This window comes from Exophiala spinifera, assembly GCF_000836115.1.
Source record: "Exophiala spinifera strain CBS 89968 unplaced genomic scaffold supercont1.4, whole genome shotgun sequence".
Lineage (NCBI taxonomy): Eukaryota > Fungi > Ascomycota > Eurotiomycetes > Chaetothyriales > Herpotrichiellaceae > Exophiala > Exophiala spinifera.
The window spans coordinates 2190365-2210209 of NW_015622516.1; the positions used below are offsets into that span (position 1 = coordinate 2190365).

General features: G+C 52.2%; 10 protein-coding genes across 10 annotated transcripts; 4 read left to right on the top strand and 6 right to left on the bottom strand.

Moving 5' to 3' along the window:
• Positions 1-1206: 1206 nt before the first annotated feature.
• On the bottom strand, positions 1207-1672 carry PV08_05990 (uncharacterized protein; the record flags this gene model as incomplete). Its single annotated transcript, XM_016380329.1, has 2 exons — positions 1207-1422; positions 1613-1672. The coding sequence occupies 2 exons, from the start codon at positions 1670-1672 to the stop codon at positions 1207-1209; spliced, it is 276 nt and encodes a 91-aa protein (XP_016236156.1).
• A 1252-nt stretch (positions 1673-2924) lies between these two features.
• Positions 2925-4184, bottom strand: PV08_05991 (protein btn1; the record flags this gene model as incomplete). The annotated part of the gene is made up of 1 exon (XM_016380330.1): positions 2925-4184. One exon carries the CDS (start codon positions 4182-4184, stop codon positions 2925-2927), a length of 1260 nt encoding a protein of 419 aa, XP_016236157.1.
• A 1112-nt stretch (positions 4185-5296) lies between these two features.
• Positions 5297-7121, top strand: PV08_05992 (uncharacterized protein; the record flags this gene model as incomplete). Its single annotated transcript, XM_016380331.1, has 5 exons — positions 5297-5465; positions 5515-5753; positions 5949-6261; positions 6317-6576; positions 6630-7121. 5 exons carry the CDS (start codon positions 5297-5299, stop codon positions 7119-7121), a joined length of 1473 nt encoding a protein of 490 aa, XP_016236158.1.
• A 489-nt stretch (positions 7122-7610) lies between these two features.
• Positions 7611-8490, top strand: PV08_05993 (uncharacterized protein; the record flags this gene model as incomplete). Its single annotated transcript, XM_016380332.1, has 2 exons — positions 7611-7776; positions 7841-8490. 2 exons carry the CDS (start codon positions 7611-7613, stop codon positions 8488-8490), a joined length of 816 nt encoding a protein of 271 aa, XP_016236159.1.
• A 577-nt stretch (positions 8491-9067) lies between these two features.
• Positions 9068-10213, top strand: PV08_05994 (uncharacterized protein; the record flags this gene model as incomplete). The annotated part of the gene is made up of 2 exons (XM_016380333.1): positions 9068-9112; positions 9212-10213. The coding sequence occupies 2 exons, from the start codon at positions 9068-9070 to the stop codon at positions 10211-10213; spliced, it is 1047 nt and encodes a 348-aa protein (XP_016236160.1).
• Positions 10214-10589: 376 nt separating this feature from the next.
• Positions 10590-10973, top strand: PV08_05995 (uncharacterized protein; the record flags this gene model as incomplete). Its single annotated transcript, XM_016380334.1, has 1 exon — positions 10590-10973. One exon carries the CDS (start codon positions 10590-10592, stop codon positions 10971-10973), a length of 384 nt encoding a protein of 127 aa, XP_016236161.1.
• Positions 10974-11161: 188 nt separating this feature from the next.
• On the bottom strand, positions 11162-12651 carry PV08_05996 (uncharacterized protein; the record flags this gene model as incomplete). The annotated part of the gene is made up of 2 exons (XM_016380335.1): positions 11162-12389; positions 12449-12651. The coding sequence occupies 2 exons, from the start codon at positions 12649-12651 to the stop codon at positions 11162-11164; spliced, it is 1431 nt and encodes a 476-aa protein (XP_016236162.1).
• Positions 12652-13509: 858 nt separating this feature from the next.
• Positions 13510-15308, bottom strand: PV08_05997 (uncharacterized protein; the record flags this gene model as incomplete). Its single annotated transcript, XM_016380336.1, has 4 exons — positions 13510-13552; positions 13605-13638; positions 13695-13757; positions 13808-15308. 4 exons carry the CDS (start codon positions 15306-15308, stop codon positions 13510-13512), a joined length of 1641 nt encoding a protein of 546 aa, XP_016236163.1.
• A 676-nt stretch (positions 15309-15984) lies between these two features.
• Positions 15985-17320, bottom strand: PV08_05998 (pyruvate dehydrogenase (acetyl-transferring) E1 component, alpha subunit; the record flags this gene model as incomplete). Its single annotated transcript, XM_016380337.1, has 3 exons — positions 15985-16945; positions 16998-17131; positions 17189-17320. The coding sequence occupies 3 exons, from the start codon at positions 17318-17320 to the stop codon at positions 15985-15987; spliced, it is 1227 nt and encodes a 408-aa protein (XP_016236164.1).
• Positions 17321-17932: 612 nt separating this feature from the next.
• On the bottom strand, positions 17933-19006 carry PV08_05999 (serine/threonine-protein kinase pef1; the record flags this gene model as incomplete). Its single annotated transcript, XM_016380338.1, has 2 exons — positions 17933-18907; positions 18965-19006. The coding sequence occupies 2 exons, from the start codon at positions 19004-19006 to the stop codon at positions 17933-17935; spliced, it is 1017 nt and encodes a 338-aa protein (XP_016236165.1).
• Positions 19007-19845: the final 839 nt, after the last annotated feature.

Below are 19845 nucleotides of genomic sequence, written 5' to 3' on the forward strand. Positions count from 1 at the left end.
CATGCTCCCGTCTTTGTCGAAACAATCTGGTACGCAAGGGTGTTCCGTAAGATAATTACACATACCGTTATACGATCGCGGTGGACTATTCGGAGCGTTGTACGTAGGAGAATGGCCAGGCATCGCCATAGAGGCCGGTGCTGGATGTTGAAGATGCGCAGGCTGATGGAAAGAAGGATGGTAGGTGTGAGTGTGATCAACGGGGGGATGATGTGGAGGCTGCTGCGGGAAGTATTGAGTGGACCCTGTGGGAGGAAAATTCCGAGGTTAGCTCGTACTGTTTGGCTCTCGTCGAAGCGACACAAGGAGGGTGGTCAATGGTCATGGATGCAGACAAGGAGAGAAGAGCAAATGCTGTGTCAGGACCGAGTGACAGTAGAGTAGACGAGGATGGAGAAATGCGGACAGTGGACAGTGGACAGTGTGGACAATACGGATAATGAGCAGTGGATGCGAATCGGACAGGATGTCGATGCTTGTACGGGTAAGTTCTCGCGGCAGCAATAATAATAGCGTTCCCTCTCGTTGGTGTAGGGTGGTGTAGGAGACCTGTACTGGTACCACAACGGGTCGCTGTGTAGAGGAGAGTTTGGGCAGACAGGGGGGACTGTGTGGTGGCTGCTCGTGCTCGCACAGATACGAGTAGATGGATGCTCGCAAAGGCGCAGGGCAGCGCAGATGGTGCAGCTGTCCGGGGAGGCCAACAACAAGTGTCAAGCAGGAACAAGCAGCAGCCGCGCAGCAGCATGACACGCAGTGCTGGCTTCGGCTACAGGGGCCTCGGGGGAGTCTCCGCTAGCCCACTAGCCGGTGCCTAAACCGGCCTAGACGCGTCCCAAGGTTCTCTAGGAGTCTCGGTGGCTGGCTCCAACAACACCACCCAGGCACTTGGTGGACTTCTAGCGTTTTCGGGAACCAGCATCCAAAAGACCCCATCAAGGCGAGCCCCATCCTGATGGTTTTGCTTTTGTGACAGCCGATGAAGCTGATCTCGGGGCTCAGACATTCCCAGAACTTGTTGCTGCCTCGCCGCCTTCTCTTCGCTCGATCGCCATCGCTGTCAGCGGCTTCTTGCCGCATCTGATGCTGGGTTCGGGTTCGGGTTCTGGTTCGAGTTCGTGGTTTCTTGCAGCGGCCCAAAATGACCAGGGTCTCGTTGATCTCAGACGCCCCCTAGAGATGACGTCGATCCGCCTAATCCCCTGCTCATTGGCCCTGATGGCGGCCCGTTTTTGGAATGGTGTTCACAGCCATTTGTTTGTGCGTTTTAGCTGCTGCTGCTGCTGCACGCTGGCAAGAGTCCAACAAGTCCAGGTCCTTCAGGTCGCCCCAATGGTTGGCTGCCTTGTCGTTCTTCACCCTTCTGATGGGTTTGTTGTCACCGTCTTTGGCCGCCTTTGTAGGTGGTATGACCATGTGCAGCTGCGCCAATGCATGCTGACAATACCAGGACATCAACGCATCGGGCATTTGAGAGGTGAGGCACGTTATTCTCCGAGGCGGAAAAAAGACAGGAAAACAAGGAGTACACAAAACATCATGAACGGTGCGCAGGCGCAGAACAGTGATTGAACGGCGGCTCAGAACCCATTTCTGGACTCACTATACGTACCATGTGCAGAGTGTCCAGCTTCTCCCCACGAATACTGGCCTTCGCCGTGCCATGTTCCATAGTGTTCATATCGCGGTTGTACGTGGTATGGACCAGTTACTCCCTCAGCATGCGTGGCTCCAGGCCCTCCTCTTGCAGGATGCAGTGGTCGCTGGTCGTCAGAGACTCGCTGTCGGCGTTGTTTGGACTTCATGACCGTGTCCCGTATACAAGGCTCGGGTGTTCGCTAGGTCCGAGAGGATGGGCTCTTCGCAAGCAATTGTTTGAATATGTTCGATAATGTTTCTGCCGTAACCTAGTCATTTGAATAGCTTTAAGTATAAGGACAGTATATTGCTTCAACCTGTCCCAGGTCAGTGACCGTGAATAGTGAGTGCACGTGCTGCTCCTACTGAAGCCTGGATTGATCCTCACTCTATCCGAGGGCGCGGGCCAAACATGTTCGCTTGATTCGCGGGTCGCTTAACGATGGTCGGGTCGGAAAAACCTTGGGTTCAGGGGTCCCCGGGTCCTGGAACAGTAAGCAGTGAATTTGTTCGGCAGGGAGAAAAGCAAAGATAGTGCAATCTACAACACAGACAAATGACTCGAAAATCTCGAAAAATCAACATGAAAGGTACGACGGACACACTGGTGGATGCTTCTCTGCGGCCCCGTTGGTGGCCCTGGCTGGTTGCCATACATAGCTAGGTACTCAATTACCTTCCCAGGTCCAGGCGATAAAATAATGGGTATCTCTATACGGACGGTGATACGGATACCTGTCAAGGCTTCTGCATGCTGCGCGCTAAGAGGCTCCAAACCTTGTCACCCTGTATGACTGGCCTTGATTGCGCCGGTATTGATGCAATATTGACCTGGACTGACTACGGAATCCATGTCTGTATAGATCCTGCCATGGTACAGGGTCTCTACGAAGATCACCTTTGCTGCTTCCCAAGTCCTGACTGGACCCCAGCGTTTCTTTGTTTTCAGACATTGTGGCACCGTCGCGTCCTTTTCATCGCCTACTATTGTCCTTAGCCTGCGGTCAATCCCGCCGCTGGTCGATTGACACCTGTCATCCGTCATAGACTGAGGGCGGCCTACAGCCACCATTTCCGCCGAACACACCTTCAGTCGCTTTCATGATGATTTCATGCTTCGTTCTAACTTTTGCATCCCCTGTCGAGCCGACCCATCACTGCTCAATGACGGAGTCGGTGTGTACCTACAGTACAGTAGATTCATGACCGAAAGGTCGCCTCAATTTCAAGAGCATCGCTGCCGCCTGTGATGGTAAAAATACTGATACAAACATCTCACTATCTAATCACAATTTCTTGCAGTAATCCCTGCCATGACGAACTTGCCAGTTGCAAAGCCAAACCTCAAACCCCATGCTAATGAAACCAGCAATACAAATCCCCCCAGAGTCACTCACAGTCGTTGCCGATAGTGAAAACTCCCTTTCCTCCTTCGGAACGTTGTCACTGATTTCGGCAAATGTGTTGACATAGACCAGCCCTCCCAACAACCCTTCCCAGAATATGATGGCAAAGACGACATAGACGTTTGGGACGAAGTTGAAGATTGCATGCAATGCCAAGAACACCAGGTTGGCAACCTGCAAGAAAGAAGGTAGATAGAGATTGTGGATGCGTAGGAAAGGTGTAGATGATCTTGAGATGAAGACCCCGGCTTGATAGATCGCGTTGTATGTTGGATAGAATGCCCGGTAGTGTTTGAAAGGTGATTCTGGGAGTGGGAATAGTAGTGTTGGTGCTACGCCTTGATTGATCGTGTACTCGGCCACATAAACAAGAAGGAGGGGTAGCATGTAGGGTAAGAATAGCGACCTGGCCCTTCTCAGATTGCGTTGGAACGTAGTCCAGCCTGGAGCTTTTGCACGCCGCGGGAACATGGCCGACGTCGAGCCATCTGGGGGTGAAAGTAAGCCTTGTCGTTGCTCCTGTTCAATCTCTTCATTCTGCTGTCCCACAGGTTCATCGGCTGCGTGTCTCTTTCCATGTCGTCGGAGCGGTCCAGGAGGAAGTATTAAAAAGAAGCTGATCAACATCACGATTGGGAGGCAAGCAGAGGCCAGAAGGGTTGTCCGGACGCTTAGACCCCAAGACGTAGTTGCAAGCGCATACAGCCCTGCTCCGATGAGACCAGCACCTCCTGTTCCACTGCCCCAAGCAGCGAGACTGAATGGCCCGTAATAATGGACCAGCCCAAGGAAGGTCAGTTCTCCAGCGCCACTGCTGAGAGAAGCGAGTACGACCCCTGCCATTTTGGTTGCTATTGTCCCTCCATCAGTGTATGCCGGGGTGAGGGCGATAAGGAGCATGCCGACGGCCGACAACAGAACGAAGATGATGATTCGGACCGAGTACGGTATCGCTTGGATAAAGTAGGGCGCGCATAGTTTGGTGAAGAAGGAGGGAATGACATCTGCGAGGAGGACAACGCCTTTGGGTACATTTGGTCCGACCAGATCGAGGGCTGCGGAGAGAATGATCACGTAGAGGACATTGTTGATTAAGCCTGTCCGATCTCTTAGCAGCTGCTGGAAGAATTCCGACGACATTGACAGGGCGATAATGCACTGCACTTACCGAATAGCCAAAAGGCCACACAGACCCGTGGATCAGCACCAGAGAATAACAGCCTCAGCCTCTCACGAAACAAGGCCCAAGACGAAGCCGGAGAACCTGGTAGGGGCAAAGTCATTTTTACAGACAACGAGGAGGCCTACCTCGTCCTTGATGGAAGCGCCACGCAAATCATGGTCGTGATGTGTATAGAGGAACGAAAGAACGGGTGTCACACGAGACTATCATGAATTCAGAGAAACAACATCCGCCGGGTTACGTATGGACTGTTATCTTTGATGACATCGCTGGCTGTGTCAATACCTACAAGGCGCCGCTTTTACAAGCACCCTATGAACATTTTTAGGTATGATTGTGTTTGATCTTAGGTACGACTACATACTCTACATAACCTTCTGATCTTTTCGTCGTTGTTCTGCTGCCATGTCCATAAAGACAAACGACTCGGCCATAGCTCGCCTTCCCGATGCAGCCATCCTAGAACACTAGGTATCTTTTTGCTTTGGCGAGCGTGCTACAGATGTTCCGATATTGATCCTCACTACGCGGCTGAGAGGACTCGCACAAAAGCAAGCACCCGCTGATCTTCTGGTGTCTCATGTCGCGTACGGAGTACAATGCCCGCGATATTGGGCCGTCAATCTATGCTTTCTAAGGTCCGAGCATGGGCACAGAAGGATGGTCCACGTCCTCCCCGATGGCACTAAGGAGAGATGCTCAACAACCGGACTAATTGGCCGTCGGCGACATTACACTCTAGCAAAATCAGGTGAGTGGTCAGGTGGAACTCTTTGCGGTTCACAGTTCGCCATCCACAGTACGAATTGCCTGTGATTGTCCTTCCCTTACTGGAGCTGCCGAATGGCAACCACTATAACACCTCCTGGGTAGATCATCGAGAACCCAACTTCAGCCAACCACTCCTGTCGCAAAGACAACTTTCTCCTATCACGGCTCGCCGATTTAGCCCTCCCTTTCCAGTCAACAGCCCAACCTTTTCATATTGGCAGTCCCAGCCTCATCCAACGATTTCAAACCTTTCAAGGTACGTTGATATATCGAGCTCGCTGGAGATGGCATCTGATTGATGCCAAGCAAACTGTTTTTGACCAATGCCGACACGGTAATAATTGGATCAGGGATATCTGGCGCCCTGATAGCAGACAATCTGCTTATCCGTGATCATGGGGAAGGCAAGAAACGTCTTGTCATACTGGAAGCCCGTACCGTCGCGAGTGGAGCGACAGGGAGGAATGGTAAACATGCCTCAGCCCAAATGATGGCGATGATGCTGATCGGATCAAGGCGGTCATATAAAACCAGACTGTATTCGAGGATTCGCAGACTATGAGCAGATGTGGGACACGGAAACGGCTCGAAAGCAGTGTGAATTCGAGCGGGCGAATCAAGAGAAGCTCTCCGCATTCATCAAGGACCAAGGCCTGGCCGATGTCGCTGAGCTGGTGGATTATCGGGCCGCGGACTGCTGCATGACAAAGGCAACTTGGGCAAAAGAGTTCGCACCGTATCAGAGTTTCTCAAAGGTTTGGCGGAAACGTTAATGATATCAACATCCTGGATGCCGACGAGGCCCGTAAGGTGAGCTTAACGGTTCCAAGACAGAGGCATTCTAAACCAGACAGGTACTGCGAGTCGATTGTGCAGGGGCTATTACATACCCAGCCTGCAGTCTGTGGCCCTACAAATTAGTCATTGCGTTGATTGAACGCTGTCTTCAGCATGGCTTGTTCTTGTACAGCAACACTCCGGCGCTGGAAATCACGCCGTCTTCGAAACCAAAGTGGAAAATCAAGACGAGCAAGGGTTACATCGTCTGCGATCGAATCATCCATGCCACAAACGGATATGCGACCTTCCTGATGCCTGAGCTCTCAGAAAAGCTTGTGCCACTCCAAGGTCACGCTGTCGCGACCGACCCCAGCTCAGATTACTCGGAGACTCCACTCAGTCACTCCTACGCCTTTCACTGGGGCGAGGACTTCCACTATCTCATCCAACGGCCGAGTGACGGCAAACCCCTGATATATGGTGGTGGAGACACCGCTCACCCCGACGGGCCCTGGCTGCTCACCAAGATGTCGACAAGATTGCCTTCACTGGAAGCACCAACACAGCGACACAGCGAAGCAAATCATGAGAACGGCCAGCGTCAACCTCAAGAACGTCACGCTTGAAACGGGTGGAAAGTCACCTATCCTCATCTTCGATGATGCCGACCTAGAACAAGCGACAAAGTGGGCCCATATTGGTATTATGGCCAACCAAGGCCAGGTCTGTACCGCTACAAGCAGAATCCTTGTCCAGAAAGGGCCACTATACGACAAGTTTATCGCCCAGTTCAAGAAGGTCATTTCAGAAACGAGTATCATAGGCGATCCGTTTTCCGAAGGCACTTTCAGGGTGCGCAGGTGTCCCAGGCGCAACACGACAGAGTCCTCAACTTGATTCAATCAGGGAAAGACCAAGGAGCTAAGGTCGCTCATGGCGGATCAGCTCACACCTGCCAAAAAACCGGAGGGAAGGGATATTTCATCGAGCACGCCGTCTTCACCAATGTCGAGCCTTGGATGGATATCTATCGAGAAGAGATATTTGGCCCAGTAGCGGTTGTCGTCCTCTTTGAAACCGAGGAGGACGCGGTCGAGCTCGCCAACAATCACATCTACGGCCTCGGAAGCGCAATCTTCACTCGCGATGTCGAGCGAGCTCATCGTGTGGCGGAACAGATCGAATCGGGCATGGTTTGGATCAATAGCAGTCAAGACAGCGACGTCACAGTTCCGTTTGGAGGAGTGAAACAGAGCTGTATTGGCAGAGAGCTTGGTGAAGCAGCACTGGAAGCATACACCCAAGTCAGAGCGGTGCATCTGAACATGGGGTTGAAGCTGTAATCATGTTTTCTGGACCTTTTTTGCGTCTGGGCGGACAGCAGGAGCACCGCGGCAGTAGCTACAAGAGATTAGATAAGTAGTACCTGATGGATGGATAGATTGCTAGCTTGCTGGTTGAGAAGTGGTTGTGAGTCTGCACCTATAAAAAAGACCTAAGTTAGTTCTAGGGAGTGGGTTAGCTACCAAGTACCTGAGTTAGGAGCATTGTAGAGGTGGTTCCTTAGTGAGTGAGCCCGGGGGATCGGCACGCCTTTACCCGTCCGGGACTAAAACAGCCAGGGCGTTCACCTACAGTAAGTAAGCAAGGCTAATAAGTTAACTAACTAGTATGGCCGCATCGTGCCTGGTAAAATGACAATGGTTCTCCCTCCCGTCGCTTCCACTTTAATCAACGCACGTCTGATCATCCATTGTTCCTCGCCCGTCAAGATCGCTAGCGTCTCGACCTCTGAAACTAAGAATGCCGACGCTTGCTCAACACACACCGCAATGTCTTCGCTGTTGGGATTCGGAGATACAAGGTACTCGACTGATGAGAACAAGCTCCAGGATGCTCTTGAGTCGCTGAAAGCTTACCTGGCATCTGAGGGTGTGCCGGGGATATACCGACCTTCAAGGCCCTACTTGATCTGGGATCGAGGAATCATGTGGACCTGTGCGTAGAGACGTTTGTCCCGGGTCCCCCTTACGCCGCTGTTCTTCTTCTTATGGATGTCTAGGTATGGGTACTTGCGGCGCCGTCTGGCTTCTCTGGCAGATTGCCTTAAAGTCCGGCAGGCTGCCGTTGATTCCAATACGATATCAGGAGACTCAAACAAAGACGCGTTTACGGGAATGGCTGACGACCAATTTCACATGCAAGACTGAAGATGTCCGACGAGGCCGATGGTGGACCATGGTTCTAGCCGCCTTCAGCCACATCGACTTCGCTCATCTGGTTTCGAACTTGTCCGCATTCTCGTCGTTTTCAAAATATCTGATGTTCGTGGGCATTGCGCCTCACAGGTTCGTCGCACTCATCCTGGGTTCTGCGTTGAGTGGTAGTTTGGCCGCAACGTATCACCAGGCTTTGATGGAGAAGCAGGAGCACGTCCAACGCAGAAGCCTCGGAATGTCGGCGGTGTGTATGGGATTGATCGCGGCTGTTGCCGTCCTGTCTCCCAATGCGACTATGTCGCCGATGAACCTTGGACGGATGCCCGCCTGGATGGCGGCATTTTCCTACGTGCTATTCGATACATATATGATTGGCAGCCCAACTTCGATGACCGGACACCCCGCTCACGTTGGAGGTGCCATCTTTGGAGCAGCGTACTCTTGTATCGCCCTTCGAGGAAGACTACCCCTGGCAGAATGGTTGTGGAAGTGAAGAGATGGTCCACCTTGCAGACCGAGGGTGCAGACCGAGGGTGAATATCTCGCATCTTTGGAATGTCTCGTTCCATGTCGTATTGACTGGATATTGGCCGTCGACTCGACAAGATGGCGACGTGGCATCATCTAGGACATTCTACTCGAACCAGGCTGAGACGTCCGACTTATCAAAGTCTCCAGCTGTCAAGATGATGCAAGGCATCGGTTCGACTACTGATTTGGGCTGAGGGACCATCGTCTTCTTATCCCCACAAGCCGCAACAACCAATGATATCAAGATGAAGCCGACGATGGATTACATCAATTATTAATAAACACCCAGCAGATCAACCTGTATTCGAATACCAACCAAGCAGGCATAAAATTTCTCAATCTGCGTTCGAATACCTTATTAATTGATAAGACACCAAGCAGGTATAAAAGTTATGCATCGTGTTCGAATGCTTTAATTGACGAACAAGCAGACTATAAAAGTCGTGCAAGCGTGCTCGAGCTTCTTCTCGATACTCTAGCATCATATCCTGTTCGTGCCATATTTTAACACACTCTGGGCTCTCCACAAGACCGCAAAGATGTCGACATCCGGCAAGAATGTTTTCCTGATTGGTCCCGGGTTTGTAAGTGTTCCTGTACCTTCCTCAGATACCTACCTACATACCAATAGCCTCGTTTTTCCACCTCGACTTGCCACTTAAAACGCTAATCACATCGCTCAGATTGGCCGAAATGTCGTTGATATACTTCTTTCGGAAGAGTACACAGTCACAACGCTAGTGCGACGCGAATCCTACGGGGCCGAGCTCCAAAAAGACGGCATCAACACAATCCTCGGCACCCTCGAGGACAGTGATACGATCACCGCGCAGACCGTCGCCAGCGACATTGTCATCCACACCGCAACGGCCGACCATCTACCGTCGGTCGAAGCGGTGCTCAAGGGGGTGCGAGCGCGAGCAGACCAAAACAAGCAGACCATCTTCATCCACACCAGCGGCACCAGCTTGCTCGGTGACGACTCCAAGGGCCAGTACAAGGGCGACAAGGTCTTTTCGGACGACGCGCCGCAGGACATTGACGCACTTCCGGACACGGCGGCGCACCGCGAGATCGACCTTGCCATCCTCAAGGCGCGCAACGACCTCGGCGCAAAAGCCAAACTCGTCATCATGATCCCGCCGCTAATCTACGGGGTGAACGAAAAGTACAAGCGCCTCAGCATCCAACTCCCCACGCTGACCCGCTTCGCTCTGAAACACGGCTACGCGGGCCAAGTGGGCGCCGGAGCGTCAGTGTGGTCGACGGTGCATGTGCTCGATCTGGCGAGGGCGTACGTCACGCTCCTCCACTGGCTCGAGAAGACGGACGCCCACGAGGTGCTCAAGAACCCATACTTTTTCTGCGAAAACGGCGAGGAGTACCCCTGGGGCGAATTCGTCAGGACCATCGGCTCAACCCTGCACAAGGCAGGCCGGATCCAAGACCCCAACCCGCGTACGATCTCCGAGAGCGAATACAACGATCTGTTTGGCCCGTTCACCGCCTGGGTTGTCGGGAGCAATTCGCGCAGCAGGGCGAAGAGGTTGCGCGAGTTGGGATGGGAGCCGCGAGAGAAGGATGTCCTGGCGAGTTTGGCCGAGGATGAGATCCCCATTATCCTAGAGGAGAAGGGAGAGTTTAGTGGCTATGCTGGTGTTGCCGCGTCGGGAAAACCTTCGTGAATGTATTACACACCTTACTCACTTGTAGAAAAAGGGGGAAAGGGGGAAAACAAGACACAAAATATGTCATTATGTTGAGATGGTGTAACCTTGTAAAGCTCAATGTATATATACATATGTGTGTGTGTGTGTGTGTGTATGGATACGCAAACTAAACGCAGCGTCATTGTCTGGGGGATTGTATAATATATCCAGCTCGGTCATATCCGGCATATCTTCGAACAAAACTGGAAGAGAGACGAGAAAGCTATCGTTGTCTCTCCTGCACATAGATAGACCGGTTACGCAGTCGGAACCATCGCAAAACGCAGCGCCACCACGAAGCGGGCCGTCGAACTAATTGATATAGCCTGCCTATGCATAGTGCTCGACGACGATGTCCATCTTCTCCGTCATCATCAGCAGCGTCCCTCACGGCGTCACCGGAGGGATCATGCTCGACTCGCGCAACTCGCGGATGCTCATCGCCTGGCGCAGCGGCAAACTGGGCTTTCCCCCCCTCTCGACGGCGGTATCGAAGTCGGGGCACCCTCACGAACTCAAAACGATTCGCCGACGCCGTCAAAGGGTCCGCTTCAAGGAGCTCAAAAACGACGATATCCAGCTCATGAACCTAGCGAGGGCAGCCAGGGTGTTGAACGTCGAGGAGATTGTCGACCTGAAGGACACGAGAAAAGTCTTGTGTCGTTGGCCAAACAAGATCTCATCTTGTAGAAGCGGTTGGCTGGCCGAGCGTCGAGCGAGATCCATGATCCGTTGACCGAGGGAACCAATCAAGTTCCCCGGGCGAAAACCTGACAGACCCGTTTTATCTGCCACAGTACTCCGTACCTAGGTGGGTAGGTGGGAAGGAAGGGACCTGTCTCTCAGTCTTCGCCACTGCCAAAGCAATCGTATTGCCGTTAGGTTGGAAGGAAACTGTCTCAGTCGTTGCTACCGCCACTGCCACTACTCTGTACCAGCGACCTCCTCTTGTAGTTCCTCGAGCCCATTCTTGCTCTTCTTCACGTCGTCCATTTTCCCAATCCCCTGCAACGTCAGGTACACGTCAGTGCCCCAACCATACATGCTCTGCACGGCAATGCCACCGCCAAAGTATTCGGCGTAGGCTCGTCCCAAGGGCAATCCGTATCCCAACCCAGCTATGGAGCTCTGGTTTGTGCCGCTGTTCGATATGGCGTTCAACCCTGCACTTCCTCCGGTCTCGCCGGCCGCCTCTATGGCTTCTTCATTGTTGAAGGTGGTGAAACTGTACGACCAAATGTTGGGCAACGCTTCAGGCGGGATCCCACCACCTCTGTCTCTGATCCTCAGGGTGATACACGGAGCAGCGGCGTTGAGGGGCCCGACATCGGCATCCGGGGAAGAACAGTACTCCTCCAGACCTTCTTGGGAAAAGTCGAAGGCATTCGCCTCGGTCACGGAGAGCTTCCTCAGCGAGTCGAGCTTGGTCGTCGTGACGTTGGGCGCCGACGCAATGGTGACTTCGATAGCCTCTCGCTCATTCCCCGACTCAATGGTCGCGCGCATGGCATTCTTCAGAAGCTCCGTGATGATGTATTCCAGGTGCATCGGTATATGGGCAAACTCGGCATCTACTTCACCATTGATCACCAACGAAGGTCTGATGCCGTACTTGAGTTCGCACACCTCGGCCACGAACCCCTCGCATTGCCGGACTATATCGGCGGGTCGTAAAGCGAGGTCGATCACGCCAACATGGTTAGGGTCAGGCGGTCGAGTGGCCGCATCGCCTGTCGAGGCCATGTGGAGCGCAAGGTGCTGTTCGGCAACAAGCCTGGTGCCGATTCTCGCGCGAAGGTGCTGGTCCAGGAACCTCGTCACTTCAGCGGGCTCAATGTACTTTCTGCACTGGAGAAAACCCTGGGCCAAGGTGGGGATGGTGTTTGAGTGTGTCCGGACGATGTCAGCCATCGCATCCGTGAACCTTATCTCTTCATCTATCGTCTCTATAGGCTTCTTGTAGAACGGTTCCAATGTCGACAGTGAGTGGAGGTAGTTGTTGTAGATCTTGGAGACATGAGGGTTTGCGACCACGATGAACGGCAAGTTTCGCATAGCTTGGATTCGATGAGCAAGTCTGGAAGGGAGGAGGGAGAGGGTAAAGTTCGCAGAGGAGAGGAGAGCGGCATCTCGCAGTGGAGGTTTGCCATGTCTGTTCGCTGCCAGTCAGTACACAGGCGGGGAGGTTGTTACACTACGGCCGGAACACACCTGACCAGGTCAGCGAGCGTAAGTGGACGGCGAGGTTTTGCTGCGAGTCTGTAGATCTCTTCATCCGATATAGTTGCGTTTGAGGGAGGGTGCGACCACTCGTTGGTGGAGGGATGGAATGGCTGCTGAGACGTCTGAGTCGCCCATCTGCGTTGGAGTTGGAGCGGTGGAATATGCCGCCGTGGGATGACGTGTTTCAGCATGGTATTTGTTCAAAGCCGAGAGATGGCATGCCTTGCAGAGCAAGCTGGGGGAACTAGCTCGTGCGATCACTTCATGGATTTTGTCCATGTGCAGTTGCTCTCTGTCAGTGACTCAAAGAGCAATGAATCACACGAGCACAGCGGACGTGATGGAGTACTGTAATTTACTGTATACCAGGAAAGTCTGGCGAAGCGTCCCCGCACAAAACTAACACACAGCAGGTACGTCACCGGCGTTCAAGATACGAGTGATGAGTGAGGATGTCAGTACGAGTCCAGAGTACAAGGACTCGCTCACCAGGCTACCAGCAAGTGAAACATCCCACCTACCTGTACTCAGGTATGTAGGTATCCGCATTGGGAGATTCACATCCGGCAGATGCTTTCGTGTCCATCCATGGCTCTTAGAACCGGTAATTGAAGATCAATGTCCTGCCGAGTCCATGTACTCGGTACGCCTCAACCCAATTCATCGATATATTATCAGGTAATTCTAGGTGATGTAAACTTGTGAACTCAACAACACCTGATGCACCTCACCGGCCCCAGCAGTGATATGTACCTATTTGAATCATCCCACGGCCAATACTCAGTTTTTTGCGGCAACAATCACAAAAAAAACATAAGAGATCAAAATCCTTTCTGTTTGCCAGTGACTGAACGCAAGAATGTGACGTGCTCCCGAACGCCGTCGCTAGGTAAAGAAATTCTTATGGATACAAGCAGTTGATTATAGGTTGATTGTTTGCATGGTAGCTGAAAGAGACATGCGAATCCTGTGGTCGTGATTACTGTGTGTGCTTGTCGAGCATGAATCTTGCACGGAGGAATGGCGTCGGCTGCACCCGAGAATGGGACTCAGTCCACACCAGCGTAGAGGTCGACCACAATGTTGATGGCACTGTGAAGAAGCATTAGCAGCTGCGATGAAAACCCCATCAAGCACGACTTACGCAACCAGAATTTCCGCTGCGATGAGCACAATAACTGTCGACCGTCAATTAGGTACGCATCCCCGTCAACAATCCACATGGGTATCTTACCAATCCATTCAAGCACCTCACCATGTCTTCGACTTCCTTGTTCTCTCAAAACAGCCAACAGATCTAACACGGTCAGCATTTATCCAGCTTGGTCAGCAAAGACTTGAACGTACCAGCAATAACATCCAGTCGCTCAGTAAGTAAAGTCACGCGTTGCTCGATTTCCAAATAACTCCTGACGGCAGCATAAACTGGCTCTAGATGTGGTTCTGCCCACATCAGCTCTGGACTGTCAAGGACGCTCCCTTGCAGATGAATGTTGATTCTGAGAATAAATAGTTCTCCCATCTGCATATTCAGTTGTCGCCTTGTCAAATTCACACTGCCCGTCTGAGCAATCACCGCGGGCAAAGGACTCGTCGCGTCAATTGTCTCGCTGACGAGATCTTCGAATAAACTCGTCTTGACGCTTTGCGACAAAGCGTGGCTGATGGCTAACTTTATCATATGGTTGCGAGGTTCACGCAGACTGATAAAGTCATTGTAGATCCGGGCCTGGTACTCCTTGGTATAGTAGAAGTTGAAGTTCTCTGTCTGCACACTTTCGGTGGGCAAGGGTGCATCGCTGAACTTGGACATGTCGTTCAGAAAGCGTTGCTCTTGCTGAACAGTCATTCCCCAAATCACCACAGTACCGTAGTCAAAGATGAAGACCTCGGGTGTGTGCACGGTGGTGGAGAACTCAGAACTCGAGCGTTCGTGTTCAAAGTCAGGGCCCAACTCTCCAAGATCGACTGTCGACGGTGACGCATCGATAGCCATTTCCGAGGACTCTGTGATCATGCCAGGGTGGCCCATCTCCTCCTGTAGATCTGCCAGTTCTCCTCTTCTCTGCTTCTTGTTATCTTCTACCTCGACCACGCTGTCCGAGTACCTCCTTTCGGCAGGCGTCAACCTCGGGCTAGCCATGGCTCTGGCGAATCTCTCCTGCACGGGACTATTGCCTCTGCTGCTGGGCTTGTTCTTGTCATTCTTCTTCAGGTAATCATAGTCGTAGGGGCTGTAAAGACATTCGTCGAACAGCTTTGGATTGGCGCCCCTCGTCTTGGCTCTGGACTTCATGAATTTCATAATGGCATCGAGGCGATAACCTTGGGCAATACAGTAAGCCGTGACTCTTGGTAGCTTGTCTCTGTCCGCCTTTCCGAGCCTTGCAGCGTCCCTTCTAGCGTTTGGATCTTTGATCCTCGTAAATTGCGAATATACATCTCGACCGCTCTCTTCATCAGGCTCCTCGATATCGGGGTTTGGCAGGATTTTGAGCTTTTCTGTTGTCTTGGTCGTCCTCTGGGCACCAGGCCGAGGAGCTCCGGTGAACGGCTGCGTGGTGGGTAGAGGCGCACCATGACTATTTCTTCTCCGCAGTTTCGAGTTCAGGGCACTCAGCATAGGTTGTTGTTCGCGCTTTTGTTGAGCCGGGCCGCCGAGAGCCGCCGATGGACTTTGTGAAGGTCTCAAGGAGCCCGAGGACGTTGCCCCGGACTGTGAACTGACCGAAGTCATCGGGTTGAAGGTGACAGTTCGAGCAGATCGTATGCTGGGGCGGGCAGAAGAATCAGTTGACGTTCTATGCTGCGGCAGAAGCGGGGAGGACTCGCTGATGGCGGTTGCCATGGCGCGGCTTCTACAAGGTTGCTTGCCGTGCGAGGAGATATTGAGCGACAAGGGTAGAATGCTGATAGTGCAGAGGAATGGCAGGATTCGAAATGGATCGAAGGGTGGATGGCTTGATGGGATTCCAATATTGATGATCTTGTTGGAGTACAGCTTTGGGTTACCTCATCGCTTCAGGAATTGTTCGATTGCAGTGGTCGCAGGCGACGGATCAACTCACTAAAAAGTCCCAAGCCGCCCATAAATCTCCACTTCCCCTGCGCTGAAGGTCAGTGCCAAACACTGCTAAAATCTCAAGCACGTTTTTCTCCTAGGTGCCTATCACTCCATAGCGCCGGTACCGATTATAGCTTAGGTACCTGAGGCAAATAAGCTGCTACAGCCCGACACACCACTAAAAACGGTGAAGTAGCTCTGCAAACATGAGCCACACCTGTGAGGTATACGAGGACTATGGCTGATAGCTCCTCGAATGTGCCATCAACTACCTAGGCAGTCACCTCAAGGTGGTACTGAGCATCTGCTCGATCGACAGCTCTTGTACTGCAGGGTGAAAAGACTGTTCAAAATCAATTCCATCACTATGCTTCTGCCAAAAACTAGGAAGTGCTAAATATACATAGCTTTGAACTTGCTTTTGCCCAAGCCAGTCGCTCACGCCCCCAGAAAGTCGTAATTAGTAATAGTAGGTCTCATCTGGAGTTCGGCCACGAAGGTATTTTGGCTCGCTTCCACGGACGTAGATGTCCTCGAACAGAATCTTTGGCACTGGATCAGGAATGGGCATCTTCTCTGCTTCTGCCACCTCGCCGTCAACATCCTCTCGAGCCTTCTTGTCGATTTGTTTGAGTTCCTCCTCTGAGCAAACACCCCAGTCAAGGATCTTTTGCTTGAGACCTGCAATGGGATCATTGGTAGACCTCATCCGCTGGATTTCCTCCCGGGTTCTGTATGTCGTACCGGGGTCGGACATGGAATGACCGCCGTACCGGTAAGTGACAAATTCAAACACCAGTGGTCCCTTGTCTGCAGCAGTGTACTCCTTGCCGTATTGAACGGCCGCCTTCATGGCCAGAACATCCATGGCGTTGATCTTGAGACCTGGGATGTATTGACCCCGCTTGTAGTATTCTGTGGAGGCAGACGATCGAGCAGCAGAAGTGCCCATGCCGTATTTGTTGTTCTCACAGCTGAAGATGATTGGCAACTTCCACAGCTTGGCCATGTTGAACGCCTCGAAAACCTGACCTTGATTTGAGGCACCATCACCGTACAGGGCGAGAGTTGTGGTCTTGCTGCCAGTGTACTGGTGCGCAAAGGCAATACCAGCACCGACGGGCACCTGTGCACCGACAATACCGTTACCGCCGTAGAAGTTTGGAGCGAACATATGCATCGATCCACCTTTTCCATAGGCAATTCCTTCGCGACGGCCAAGCAGTTCACCGATGATGGACTTGACGGTACCACCTCGCATCAAAGCGAAGCCATGGCATCGGTAGGCAGTGATGATAGCATCGTCCTTGGTGATGGCATGCTCGATGCCAACTGCGACGGCTTCTTGACCGGTTGACAAGTGGCAGAAGCCTCTAATCTTCTTTTCCTTGTATAGACGATCCGCAGCCATTTCCATACGTCTGCGACTGATATCAGAGGATAATTCGTCGCTATTCTCCAGCATTTACTCACCGGACAGACACCATATCGTAGTACATCTGCTTCAGTTCCTTCTTTGTGGTGTTGAGGGTGTACGGAGGAGGATCGAGTTCGTATGTCTCGAAGCTCTCCTCGGAGAGCTTGACTTGGAATGGCTTGTCATCTTCCTAATGATAGTCGTCAGTCACAATGACCTCAAGACCGATGAGCAGCGGCCAACTTACATCCGGCACATCTTCTCTCTCTGCGTGAGAGCTTGCGGCGTCTGTGGTGACGGACCTACGAGCAACCTGGTAAGCTTGTCTCTTTGGCAACGACTGGAGGCCGAAGCCCTTGAGGCAAGCTCTCGACAACATCTCCAATGCAGAAGAACGAGACAAGTAGACTAAGAAAGGAAAAGAGAGGATGGTCAGTGTGAGTGCGACCGGACAATAATTGATGAGTGTAATCTACTCTCTAGCTTTTGGCTGTTGGGAAGCCGAAAGGAGCACTAGCTTCGTTCCTTGCGGTCCGCTGAAAATTGTCCAACGAACATTAATATCCGAGCCCGCGAACAGGGCGTGGCAGCATTTCATTAGTCTGACAAAACATTTAATACTCAGATAACGGCAAAGCAGCATTTTCCTGCAGTCCATTTTGAGCGTTATCGCACTGTCATTACACCTCGTGTCATTCTAGGATTCCGATATGGATATGCTGTCCGGTAATTCAAACTCCTCAACGACAACAACAGCCTTCACACCAGTGCAGAAACACGATATTTTGCAAACCACCCACCCAGCCATCCTTGAGTGATCTTGCTGGCATACACTCCTGTAGCTCCGAGGGTATCACGACTGACCCAAAGGTCTGCGCCGCTGCCTGAAGCGACTGTAATGTCACTCCGATTTTGGACCTTTCCTCGCATCTTAATTTGATCTGCCAAAGCGATGATATGGCCGTATTATCCACTTTTGCAGCCACCAGTTCTAGTAGGGGCCTTGCGCTACCATACCTGGCTGTGTTCCGTATCCTCCAATTCCGCCTCCTTGATGTGCTAGCTGTGATGGCTGACGCATGGTAGCACTGGCGTGGGTCCGTCCTTGGCCGGCAAAGTCTGGAAGATCTTGGAACCATGGGTGCCTCAAGGCGTCCTGTGCGCTGATCCGGTTCTCGGGACGTAGTTGCAACAATTTGGATAGGAGATCGAGACCAAGAGGATCGATTTGAGGCAGTAGAATTCCGAGTGATTGGGTGGCAAAGGAAGGGAAGTTGCTCTTGTATTCAGGTAGTTGAGATATTCCAGGCCAAGTTCGTTCGGATGGTGTCCCCATCAGTCTGAAAATCTTCTGTAGCTGATCCTCATTGGTGGTTCCGGGGAACAATGGACGGCCGGTGTACATTTCCGCCATGATGCATCCTGCAGACCAGATGTCGATACTGGTGTTGTATGTTCGCGAGCCCAAGAGAACGTCAGGAGCTCGGTACCAGAGTGTCACCACTTCGTTCGAGAAGGTGTTAACGGGGATACCAAACGCTCTTGCGAGGCCAAAATCAGCCAGTTTCAATTGTCCCTTGGTATTGATGAGCAGGTTCTGGGGTTTGAGGTCGCGATGGAGCACTCTGTTCTCATGGCAAAAGGCGGTGCCTCGTAGCAAGTCCCGCATGAATCCCTTAATGGTCGGAGGATCCAACTGTCCGCGGTTCTCTGGCCGGGCATCCATGTACTTCTTCAAGTCCTTGTCCATGTACTCAAACACCAGCATCAACTTGTTCTCGGTGTGGATAACATCGTATAACGTGACTATGTTTTCATGCTTCAACTCTTTCATCAGACTGATTTCTCGAATAGCGGTGGATGGAGTGCCTTCTTCTGAGTCGAGGTGGATTTCTTTGAGGGCCACGAGTTCGCCCGTTTGTCGATTGCGGCCTTTGTAAACGGTGGCATAGGTCCCTTCACCCAGCTGGTTGGAACATTAGTACCAAAGTTCGTCTTCCCGAGAAATAGAAACTCAACATACCTTTTCAAGCTGCTGGAAGGAACTCGGATGTCTCCGATCCATATCTGTGTATGATCGTCGGCCTTGCAGCCTCGAGGGCGGGGCGGTGCCTGGGGGAAAGAGGATGGAGGAGGGGGAGATGACACGTTCGGCAAGTTGCTGTGCCGTGAGTTGTCGGACCTGAGGACGCGGGTGTGTATGCGAGGAGGCCTGCGAGGGTTGAGATGGTTGAGATGGCTGTGACGAGGTCGTCGAGGAAACTGAAGTTCTGTGCGGGATGGATGTGGAGCGAGTCGACATGACAAGGAGCGGGCAGAGGCGGTGTTTGTTAAAAGTCGCCTTTGCCTTAGCAGTAGACGATCTTTGCCAGGATCATGAGGCGAGACAAGGTTCCAGCATACAAAACACGCATCATTCGCCACGAGCGGTTAACGAGGGAGGTGATACGGCGAACAGGCGTCTGGGGCTCTGGCTGAAGACTCGTGAAATAATTGCAGTAACGGAAGATACCTGGTGCACTATTATTGTACCTTAACAGTGCGCGAGATCCGAGTGTCTAGACCTTCATCCGACTCATTGGGCAAAGGTCAGGCGCCTGTCAAGCCCTTCGCGTCCTCCATCCCATCGTTGTCCGGACTCAGGACGCGCCTGCCTTTCTCAGCTTGCTCAAACCTGTGTTTGGATTCGCCATCCCTGCAATTCTACACATACAGGCGCCATTTCTTTCCTGGCGTCTCGCTTCCATTGTCTGTACGTGAAGATAGCGCGACCACATCTCATCCATTCGAGGTCTGCGTTCCCACGAGTCCTGCACATCTCCGCCGGCGGCTATTTCGTGCATATGGGTCTATGACTACTCCCTGGATTTGAAACAGATGTTCCAGAGCACAATGCTGGTCTCT